Source organism: Malurus melanocephalus, unplaced genomic scaffold (assembly GCF_030028575.1).
Source record: "Malurus melanocephalus ecotype Western Australia unplaced genomic scaffold, MMel_1.1 scaffold_131, whole genome shotgun sequence".
Lineage (NCBI taxonomy): Eukaryota > Metazoa > Chordata > Aves > Passeriformes > Maluridae > Malurus > Malurus melanocephalus.
The window spans coordinates 1,801,527-1,813,654 of record NW_026623363.1 but is presented as its reverse complement, the minus strand read 5'-3'; the positions used below and the strand labels follow the sequence as shown (position 1 = coordinate 1,813,654).

The 12,128-nt window shown below is 43.7% G+C and overlaps 1 protein-coding gene across 1 annotated transcript; it reads right to left on the bottom strand.

Annotated features, from left to right (window-relative positions):
• Positions 1–23: 23 nt before the first annotated feature.
• On the bottom strand, positions 24–12,122 carry HGSNAT (heparan-alpha-glucosaminide N-acetyltransferase). The gene is made up of 17 exons (XM_057370749.1): positions 12,007–12,122; positions 11,595–11,734; positions 10,956–11,077; positions 9,973–10,042; positions 9,275–9,344; positions 8,111–8,217; positions 7,584–7,660; positions 6,936–6,966; positions 5,905–6,065; positions 5,461–5,570; positions 4,636–4,757; positions 4,127–4,253; positions 3,926–4,012; positions 2,698–2,775; positions 2,520–2,590; positions 2,273–2,385; positions 24–1,253 (listed from the first exon to the last, which is right to left on the bottom strand). The coding sequence occupies exons 1-17, from the start codon at positions 12,088–12,090 to the stop codon at positions 1,072–1,074; spliced, it is 1,752 nt and encodes a 583-aa protein (XP_057226732.1). The 5' UTR covers positions 12,091–12,122; the 3' UTR covers positions 24–1,071.
• Between the last annotated feature and the right edge of the window lie 6 nt (positions 12,123–12,128).

Below are 12,128 nucleotides of genomic sequence, written 5' to 3'. Positions count from 1 at the left end.
CTAAGGTGTGTGTCATAGTTCTTTCCATCTTTATACATACACAGAATACATAGCAAGATATTTCAGTTTTTTTATTAGCACTAGTTTGGAAATCACAGCATGACTGAATTTCCTGAATTTCCAAAASCTATTATCTTACATTGAATTGGTCTGTTAGCTCTTCCTTCTCAGCAGAATTCTACCTGTATTGCTGATTTTCAGATTCAGGGCCCTTAAGTAAATCCATGTAGAAAGAGGAGTGTTTTGATWGAAATTTGGTAATATCCAAGTGATTACACAAAGTCAGTAGGAAATGGCCTTTCTGCACTCCTAGAGTGTAGCACATGAAACTCAGACCTCGTCCATGCAAAAGGTATAAAACACAAAGGCCCAGAACATGCACAGATGGGCTGCCAAACCTGTAGGAGCAGCCTCCTGGTTAATTAGCCAGTATAATAGATTTTAGGCTTCAGCAGGATCCTAAACCTAAGGGTTTGGTCAAAGACCAAAGGAGAGGAATACAATGAAGAATGATCAGCTGAGGGCACCACCAGGCTGTGATACAGTGGTGCCSCTGAGCTTTCCCAAATAGTCACTGGCCAAATTAAATGTGTGCCAGTAGCCAGAGTGGCACAGGCATGCAAGAGGTGCCAAGGATATATACAGGCCCAAGAGCACCTCAGTTAGGGGGGTCTGTGTCATATGCAGGGACTGTTATCACAGGCCCATCCTGATAACTCCCTGCAGTCACCACCCCCATCCCTTGCAGTTCCTTTCATGAACACCATCAGGCTGTCTTAGACTGCCCAAGTGTTACGGTTAGTTCAGCTTCTCCAAATGAAGGAGGGAAATCAGTAAAATATTTACAAAAGACAGAAAACAGAGAGCAACTGCAGTARACTAGTAAATAAACTGCAGTAGACTAGGAAAATACTGTCCCTTAAGTCACATAAAAGTCTTGATGATGACTTCCATGGCACTGTAAACTTGAACTAGTATCCCTTTTTCGTCATACAGCCTTGAATGGCAATATTTCAGGCTAATCCACTTGCCTCATCAGAATCTAGGCTTGCTACACCTTGACCATCTCTATCAAATTTTCCAGAATATCCTTTTCCTGTAAAGTATATACGATATTACGACCCAAAGAGTTGTTGCAGTGAGGTTTTGAGTCAGATGCTCTGCGTGGGATTGACTGTCTTGCATCTTCCATTTAAAAGGGAAGTAGTTTGCAAACACTTGATGTCCAATGTAGACCAGGATTGAGTTCATTCCTGAAAGGAAGCACAGGTCAKACCATCTGAAAGAGCAGGTATGGGCTTGCTTCAGAGCAAGCAGGCAGAAGTGTGYCAGGCTTATAAAAGAGCATGGCATCAAGACAACAACAGCTAATGTCATTTGCCCCAAAGATGCTACACATTGTTTTCAAATACAGTCCAAGGGGTTCTCTCCCCCAAAACATTTATTGAAAAGAAATACAAACAGCCTCTGGATAAATTAAAAATACAACCAAATCAGTATGCTGCAATTATATTAATAAGGAGAATAATAACAGTTACTGTCTTCAGGGTGGAYGAGTGCCAACCAATCTGGTCAGATCTGCAGTCTTTACAAACAAATGCTGCCTGCCCTTCAAAGCTCTGGGGTTTCTGGTAGGAGGTTTGATACCCTGCTGTCACCCTGCCCATTTTCCTGCCCAGACACCAGAAGGTAAAGCTGCTGAAAGGTCCACTSTCCTGTGGCTTTGCATTCTGTACTCATGTTTGTTGTGTGCCCAGTGTGGTTAAAACCACAGTGGGATACTTTGGGAAACGTGCTTATCTAAAATCACAGAGACAGAACCTACACAGCTGCCCAGGGGATTTTGTCTTCCACATCTTCAGAAGTGGTATTACTCTGTTGACAGGCTCTGAGTTTCCCGTGAGGTTACACAAGTCTCAGCAGTCCCTTCCAAAACCAACTTCCAACAGCTGTGGTATTTTACTTGGTTCTAGGCAGTTGTTCACTGGGACCTCGACTTTGAGAGTAAACTGAGAACAGTCATTAGGCAACAGCAATAGCAGCTTTCAGTCCTCATTTAACGAATTGGTTGCCCCTCTCTCCTAAATATCTTGTGTCAAGTGTCCCAGTTCTATGCAAAGGTTCCGCTCAACTTAATCATTCTGGAATCCATCAGGTTACCTCAGTCTAAATCCCTACTCTTTTAAAGACATGGGAAGCGCAGAAAACAAAAGGATAATATCAGTGCAGAAAGAATTAAAAGGAATATGTCTGCTGATATGATTTTACTGACCTGGGTATAAAAACGGAGCACCCRACCACAATTTCCTGACATCCACGAGGTAATATATGAGCAATAAGAGGATGAARGCAAAGCAGCTTGTGGTTGTCACATATGATATTGACCTACAAACATTTTCAGAAAGAGTAATATTTAGAGAACTATGTGATACAGTAAAAATGTACRAAATGTAAAACATTCTCTGAGATAAAATAGTACTTTAACAAAATCACACRAAATATTCCATCTCTTTGCTTACCATAAGTTCTTGTTTATGGGAATAAACCCTTCTTCTTTAGAACATTTTGTCAAGATAGCAGAAATAATTCCCTGAAATAGAAAGTCAGTAAAGTTTATGTAACATGTTTCAGAAATATTAACTTTGCATTGCATTAAAATACCTGTCTTTTAAAGAGCTACATAACTATCAGACTTACCATGACTATGCCCCATATGGCGAACCGACTCATAATTTGTTTGTGCTGGTCTTTGTAGRACAAAGTAATTTTTCCTGCCTTATAAAAAGAATACAAAAAAAATATTGAATGCATATTAATGCAACTACATTTCAAGAGCCAGATATATCTGCCATCAGCTACCTGTACTAAGACARAGATTACAAATAGGATTTCTAACAGCCAAGTGGCTGAAAGGCTCAGATTGAGGACTCTTTGTAAAGAATGGACACACAAGGGGAAAATATGTCAATACAACACAATCAGCAGTAAAGGTGCACCTTTTCTCCCTTCCTTACTATGTTAWCACTGAGGAAGGGGACAAGCATCTTCATTAGGTCAAAACAATGCAACTTGAACTCCCTCTCCCTCAGTAAGGATTACATGAAGGAGCACCACCACAGCCAGCCCCAAGAGCTTCTCCACAGCGCCCCATTGCACCCTGACCTGCTCAGAGCACATGCTCCTTTTCATACACCACCAAGAAATGTGCCTTGATAACTCACTCCTCAGTGTCACACTTCTGTTTCAAGCTCTGTCCCACTGATATTCCCAATAATTTTTTACACAGTGCTATATGTGGTAACAGTCCCTTCCCAGCACGAAGAGTTTCAGTTTGGTTCACAGCTGCTGCACAGCTAGAAAAGCTAGCAGTGCATCAAAACTCCATCMAAAAGTGCCATATTTTAAACAGTGGTGAGCTGTCATATTTTGGTGTTTGTAACACCAGTGTGAACCCCTGAATCTCTCTTGTCAGGGAAGGTGAGCACGCAGCACCTATGCAAGATGGTTGTCACCACACGCCAAGCAGAAAATCAGCAAGGGGGAATAAATACAGCTGCTGCTTTTAAAACCCTTACAATGAAGCTGTGAAGTTTGTGTGTCTCTTAGCCTTATTTTCCAACATGCTACTCCCAGCTTAAGCCCAACCTTAAAACAAAGTAAGTTTCCAGATGCCTATTTTGCAAACTTGTGTCCATCCCTTACAAAAGCTGAGAAGTCTAGGTGTACCTAATGCAAGCTACTTCAATGTAAAATTCCACTTCTCTGGCACTCACCTCAGATTAAGTCATCCTGAAAGCATTGCTCTGGAAAAGGTTTTGTTAGAACCAGTCTCAGCTTTAAGTAAAGAAACCCCATTGCCTCCCCACTTCCAAGCTTCCTTCAACTCTTCCCATTATAGYACACAGCCAGAAAGAAAAAGAAGTACCTGCAATCCCAAAAATGCCATAACAATGCTATTTATGGTCCCCAGGATCCCTTCAGGATCATACGGCATCGTTGATTGGTAAATCACCTTAGAGAGAAAACAATTATTACAGGGCATCCGAGCAAACAAACTCTCTTAAATGCCCCTGCACGTATCATTCCCAAGCCGTTCCTGACATACTGCAAACCAGAAACTACTTACACCTGAAGAGGGATGTTGATACAGATGCTTTTCTCCAAGAAGCAAACGGTCAATGTAACCAGCTGCTCCTCCAGTGCAGTTGGGATAGTTTCCAAAGTCCCCAATGCCCCCAGGACCAAGATAGCCCCTAGAACAGAGGCAAAGAGCACAAAGTGTTGGTCTCCAGCTGCAGAGCAGCTGGCCCACTGACCAGCACACTAAATGCTCCATGTTTTCCCAGGCTAGAGGCTCACATTGATGGCCTTGCAATAATCATCTGTTGCTGCACACAGACTTCAGGGAGATTTTAATCCTCTTCTTTAGATAGAAAGGAAGAATGACATCACCTTTATACTTTTAGTACCGAAGTAAATAAAGTTTTTTCACATGACAGATGCTTCCTTTAACCCTGCTGGTCTAAAAGCTCTTCTTTCTTTCCCTGTGGCTAATAAAGTGTACCTTCTACTCAGTAGAAGAAAAAACACCTGAAAAACCAACCCACAGAGAGTTGTCTGAGTGCASAGTCTTACCTGGGACAATCTGGCACTGGTAACAAGAAGGTCAGGCAGAGCCAAATCACTTCCAGCATCAGAATAAAAATCCACTGTGGCCAGTAGGGGAGAATATCCTGCAGAGCAGGACATGGTCCTTCCTGCATGAGATGGAGGGAGGGGATGTTAGCTGGCAAGTAAAAGCCATGCCCTTGGGGACAACCTGTACTTCCTGGCAGGCACTCTGGAATCCCCAGATACAAGAGGGAGATRTCATTACAAAACTGAGTTCTACCAAAAGACCTTTCATTCTCACAAACCATTTCCAGACACTTAGTTACTTGGGGCAGGGGGGGAAAAACAAACCAAAACAAAAGCACTTAATGTTTTTCAACTTGGAAAATGTCAAAAGGAATTTTGGTTCATGAGTAGAACAAAAGCCTTTTGGGAAAACAGACTCTAGAAAGGCCAAAAAGCAGTATTACTTTCCCCTGCTGTGAAAAAACCTTGCCAAAATTAACTGGACAAAACACAGACTACAGGATTCAGCATAGAGATGCYTGTCCCTGAGCTTCCTTGGCAGAGGAAAAGTCATCAAAAGTGTCTTGGAATGCCTGCTTCTAAGCACCATCTGAATGGACTGGTAAAATTTTCAAATACAGTAAAGCTACATGTGACAAAATGCAGACTGGGACGCTGAAGGGTGCACACAACCAACATTTCTGCCAGCTCACACTGCACTGCACATCAAGTGGCATGTTATGTGTTTTCTTATAATTTCTCATGTGTTCTTTGTGCCCAAACAAGAGCAAAGGCTACCAAACCCTGTTCCGGTATCAGTATTCATCTTCCCACATAACTCACCCAGGTCCCACTATCAGCTCTTGTAAACAGGAGTTCGAGAGAAGCAACYACCAGGTATGTGAATCCCAGCCTCTGGAGCACCCCTGGAATACGCAGATTATCCCAGGACACTGGAAGAAATGCAAGCAGTGTGAAAGAGGAGCAGACACAGGCTCTTTTGTAAATGCAAAAGCTATGCTTCTCCAGGGAGAGATGAGATCCACTGCACCCGTGGGTACAAGGGACACCTCCACTCTTCCACCCCAACTTTCTGTACATCACAATCCTGGGAAAGTCATTAAGACAATAAACAGTGATTGGCACAAAGGTCTAACTGAGAGAATTATATCAGTGCAGAACTGAACAGCATTCCACAAGATCCCATCAAAGTGCTGACAAGGTTTTTGCAAAAGCCAAGGAGGCAGGAACAAGTTACAGAAATGCAAGAGAGCAAGTTCCACTCACAAGGTCCAAGGCAGTAATTGGGATTCACAACTATGATTCCCAGTAGGATTAGCAGAAAACTTCTCCAGAGGATTTTTCTGAGCACCTTCCACTTGGAACTTCCCCACCTCATSAYGGAGCCCAGWGACAATGCTATTGATGTCCCCATGATGAACACAAACCTGGAGAACAGAGCAGATGGGAAATGGAGCTGACAGATGTCTTGTAACATATGTGTGTACCAGCAAACACTAAAGCTGACAGAGCAGCCTGCAGAAATGCAACCACTGAGTGAAACTRGGCAATTTCATTTCCTTTGATTACTAGAAATTCCCAGGCTACTGAGCTTCCACTATGGGACACTTCCATCTTTTTCAGTGGTCTGTTGAGGCAGGGGKTTGTAATTGCATTCAGGTATTTTTCCAGCATTTCATATGCTACCAAAAAATTCTATTACCCAAAATTCAATTAGCATCTTCAGAGCAGTAAAACACAAGCTGCAAATCTACAATTCAAATTCAAAACTGACCCTCTCCTCCCCTCTACATTAGGTTCACAGTTGAAGTCCAGCTCCCTTCTCCATGAAAAACCACAGCTATTAAGAGAAGCATGCTAGAGGCAGATGGGAAAATTGCTCCCCCATAAGACCATCCTCTRGTTATAGAAACATTAGCTTAATCCAAAATTTACTTGGCTATTTTATCTATGGATACACACCATTGCAGCTTTCAGCCTTGCCATATTGGCAGTCTGTAACACAGTAGCATGGCATTGAGCTTCTCAGGGATGTTGCACTTTCACTGGCTGGGTAGCCCTGGGCCTTGTGTGTGTGGGAAGAAGGAGGATGTGGGGCACCAAAACCACTTAGCTCTTCCACTGGTTCATRAGGATCATGTTGTGATTTGTAGGGGCAGATTCCTATTAACTGTTTAACACAAATTCATCCCTCCAAATACATTTCCACATGGAAGCAAGGTGCACAAAATATTCCCCTTGCAACCCTTAATATAAAGAATCACTTAATACAAAAACTGTTCTTCAAGAAAACTTACCATGGAAACACCAGATCTGCCACTGTTAATCCTACAGAGAAATATGAAGGAGCACATTATTTACCTTGAAACCTCCTTAAATTTAACAATATTACTCCTGAGTTTCTAGAGTATTTGCAGGCTTCTAGCAAKTATTCATGTCCCAAAATCTAAAACATGTTATAAACAAAAGCTACKAAGAGCTAATCATCTTGCTTCACTGCATTTACCACGCTTCAGGAATAGGGTCTGAACAAATTGCTGTGCCTTGGGAAAGATTTCAGGGATGGGATCCTTGCTATTCTCCACTAGGGCAGCACAATGCTTGACTTCATCTCCGTCAGCTTACCAATCAAGGCATTGTGTTTTTACAGCACTGAGCAACATCAGCTTGACTGCGGTCATTAAATAACAGTGGAAAGTTGAAGATACAGCCCTGTATGACAAATGAAAAGGCTGCACACACATTGTGATGTGAAGCCATCCTGTCACTGTGTGACAACGGGGACCATACACTGCTTTGCCCATTAACCTATGAGGCCAGGTCCCCTGCTGAGGAACTGGCACAGCATCCCAGCCTTCGGCTGAGCAACAGCTCACTGCAGCACCAACCATTTCTAGACACTGCTGCAGTTAAAACCCAGAGTAACTGTCTCAATTGTACTTTACCATTCCAACTCTCATGTTTGAAGAACCAGTATTTTCCTCCTCCRTAGTTAACAAACACCATAATTACAAGAGAGAGCCTAAAAAAATAACAGACAAAAGTATCATGTTTTGATGAAATGCGTATGTATGAACACAAAGTTAATGATTACTACTCCCCCTAATGCATTTCTAACTCTGAGATCTGATTTATTTTATTTTTAAAGCAGTATTTCCAAGGTTTCCAGCTTTACCAACCAGGAAGCTGTGTTTCAAAAATCATGAGTCGTGGTGAACCRAAGCAAGCTCCTTGCATAGCATTTTCACAGKGAAAATGTTCTTTTCTACCCTCTGYCACAATTTAATGTTTCCTCAAATTAGATCAATTACAAAGTGTTTTGGAAAATCTGAGAATTAAAATCTTGATTAACTTCCAACTCAAACAGACCACTGTGAACTGTCCATCTATATTGTCATGTACTGTCAAACCACCATTGGAAAAATTTCATTCCCCTTGGCAGAACTGCTTTTGAGCAAGATCTTGTGCTCACCCTCGGAAGGTGTCAAGGGAATGCAGCCGCTTCCGAGAGGCTGTGCTCCATGAATGGGGGGTTGGATCACAGTTAATGGAGTCTGTTGTGTTCGGGGACCCGAGCTCCTTTGGGAACAAACCAGACACATGAAGAGCAAGTCAGCAGCTGCACCAACTGACTGGGCAACAAAGGTCAGCAAACTTTCACACACTGTCTTAATTCTCCCTGTCTTCCTTTTGCTTCCCCTCTTGTTACTTCTAACCTCTTCCTGGCTTCACCACATTGCAGATGCTCCAGACTCTATCTTTGACCAGGCAGAAACAACAATGCAGTGAAATGAGCCTGTGCTTGAGACTCATCAGAGCTGGCTCCAGTCCAAATCAGCCAGAGACTTGCCAACACTCTGAGTTCTGCTTTACAACAGAGCTGAGCAGATCCAGTTGCCAGTCCTCAAACAGGACCCACCCCAACCCATCAGCACTTGTCTGACACTACTGACTGTTTCGAAAGCTAAACCAGTGGAAAATGAATTCTTTTAAACACAGGTGTGGCTTCTTTGCAATTGAGTTCCCTAAATCACTCTGATCAGACCTAGTAACAGCATAAAGAAGGACGCGTTATATCCCAGTTATAGAGATGAGCAAATGTAAGAATTACTGTAGAGCTCTGCCTCCAAGTCTTTTGAATCTAGACAGGTTTGGACTTCTTAGATATGAAGCCCCGAGTGTGATGAACTATCTACATTCTAGTACAAAATGGGACCAGACAGAAATGCTAGTTCTAGCRGTGCCGGAGAAATTTTGGCTTCATTTTTTTAGCTAAAATTCCCACTGTGCTGGGAGCAGACATGAAGGCTGTGATTTCCCTTACACTGACTATGTCAGAAGGGGACAGTGTTTTCACCAACACATTTGCTTCAAGAGAACTGAAAAGGGYCCAAAGCTCTGTGTTTGAAACTTGGGACAGCTCTACAGGGAATCCACTATACTTGCATGGAAACCCAGTCTAGTGCTCTCCATTGAAACAAAATTGCCTGACATCAACACTAGGTTTGCTAAGGGGAACATACACACGAGGGAAAGATGATTAGCAACAAACAAGCCCCCAGAGGTCCAGATAGAGTGTGTTTCTCAGAGATGAAAACACTACAGAATGCAAACTAAAGATACTGTGGTCACTCACAGAGTTAATCATACGATCAGTTGCTCTGGGATTCAGTTTCTTGTAAACCCAGTTTCTGACTGCATCAATTCTGAAAACAAGAAACAGTTTAAAACACAAAACAAAGCCAAAAGCACTTCATAGTTAATTTCACCTCAGAAACTATTTAGCAGCATAAATCACAAGTTTGGACAGCTCCTATTTCTGTTTTTACGGCTCACATAGGTAATACTGAGATTCAGCCAGTACTTAGGATCTCAGTTAAGTCCAACTGTGTAAATACACTGACACAAGCTCATGTTTGGGGGTTTTATTCTTGGATTGCCTACAGGCAAGGATGACTTTCACCAGTCAATACACAGGGTGGAAGGTTGCATTTGTTACATGCACTTTGGTCCCACTGACTTGGATTACTGATCCAGAGCTAGACAAGGATCAAGGGACAGGAGGGTGCAGCAGGGCATGTGTRAGATTACAGCGAACATCAGCTGCTCTTTAGTAACTGCTCTGTGCACAAACTGACAAGGCTGCAAGATATCCCTCAAGCCAAATCACTTCACTCTGCATTTCTTGCCACATGTGCCACAACTCGCACATGGCAACCTGTTACCAGGACAGGATCTGCAAGCAGGGGACTCTGAGACATTAGCACGCTGTGATGTGTGGAATTGAACTGGCAGCCCCACTTCACATGCAAGGAGGGAGTGCTGTTCACTTACTTCATTAGAAGGCGCCCAACAATCAGGATAGCAAGGATCCCCATGTAAACCAGGAAAGCAAAGAGAATTGCTACATGGAAAGAGAAGCACATAACTCGATAAATGATCTAACAAACCATTCAGCGACCTGGGCTTGGCATGACAAACATAATACAAAGCCCGACTCAATCACTCATATCACWTTCTTCATGCAACATCTCCATTGTACCTCCTCAGAGGGGAAAAAAAAAACCCTACAGCAAAACCCCCAAACTACCCAACACAAAATTAGGCTAGATTCAAAGTGCATCTCAGTGACTCCATAAAAAAAAGCAAAACAAAACTGCAATGCATCACAAGAYAGTAGTGAGAAGCGACATGATGTGCTGTATCTTCTGAAAGAAGAAACRGCCTCAACATGAAAAAGATAGGGGAAAGGGCAATACACCAAGTTAGCAAGCATGGAGAATTTTTCTTCACAGTTGGAAACTGGAAGGACTGAAGAATAATGTAATGTAAAGGAAAAGAATGGAAGAAATGCTAGACAAAAATTTGAAAAGCTCTGGAAAAGAGATGAATGAAAAACATCAGGTTTAAAACTAAAAGTGCAACAACAAAAAGAAGTCCAAAACACTGTGAATTGTTTCCCATTTTTGGGGAGAAGTAAGATAGACGGAAGAAGAGGGAGGATTCTGTGTATATATATAAAATATGCAGGGAAATAGGAACTAATATCTCCCTCCAGACATACACCCACTGATTTTTCTGTACTAACCCCTCCTGCAAAAAGATTGTGGGCAGACAGTATATCATGTGAAGAGGCCTGATCCTGGTTAGGATCGGTATATAACACATAAGGAGGCAAGATRTTGAGAAAGAAGAGGAGCAAGGCCATGACAACTCTTCAGCACAGCATGAGTGGCTGCACAGGTTTCTTAGGAAGCTGGTCCTGCTGGGAGACATGCAAGTTGTAGAAYGAAAGGGAAAAACAGAGCACTACATACGGAGGTAGCTGTTGATAGGGCCTTCATTGATGATTAGGTCACAAGAAACATTTTGGGTGCTTGTACTTAGGGTCTTTACCACAAGGGAATAATTGCCAAACTCTCCAAAATGATATTGAATCCTGCAAATGATAAAGGAAACAAAACTTGGTGAGCCACCAGTACATGCAGGTACCACCGCAGCACTTAGGAGGGCTGAAAGCCTGAATGCTTTAGGAAAGGCAAGCCAAAAACTTGGACCAACACTGTGGAACTTGCCTTTTCTAAGCATTACTTGCCTATTCTAAGCATTACACCTCCCCTAGCCCAACATCAATTCTTCACCACACATGCACTGCCATCATTTGTCTTCTTGAACTAGAGACTCCCTGCAAGAAAAACCAGGTGCTTGCACATGCTGCCTCAATGAACACCGTTTTGGCTCCTGCTTGCATCTAGATTCTTCCAGCACAATTCCAAAGTACACCACGTTACAGCAGTGGGGTGAAGATTGAACTCTAGGTCTAAACAGCTGGGAAAAAGGTGATGAGCAGACAATAATGAGGCACATAGCTCCAAGGGGGAAAAAACCCAACAAACCAAAYCAACACAAATATAGGATACGGCTATCCACGRATTCCCTGGGGCTGGGCCACGTACTTGCAGAGCTCTCTGTCACCCACWGAGCTGTTGAGCAGCAGGGTGAGTGGATGCTGGGTATCAACCATTACCGACGCCGTGCCTGGTTTTCTCAGGCTCTCGTTGCTTGGTGGGACAAACGCCAGGAACTGATACAAGCACTGTGGAAGAAGAGGGTGAAGGGAGCYCATTAGTGCCAAAGGAGAGTGAAAGGGGGTTCTGCCTTGCATGGTGGCAAAGACGAGGGAAGATGCCACGGGGCTGGAGCAGCTCCTGCTGCGGGAATTCCCTGCGTGCTGCTCGAAGGTAAAACCGAGCGAAGCGACCTAACAGAGCCACGGGGAGCCGCCGGAGAAGCCGAGCAGCCCCRCCGCGGGCCGGGCTGTCAGAAGCGGAGGCCGGGTGGTGACCCCCGCCCGGCACAGCCCCTCACCTGGTGGCAGGAGCCGGAGCGGGCGGCGAGGCGCAGGCCCGGRGCGGGCAGCTCGTTGAGGACGAGCAGAAGCGCCTGGTCCATCCGCCCCGAGCGCCGCCGCTCCGCCGCCGCCCCGCCGC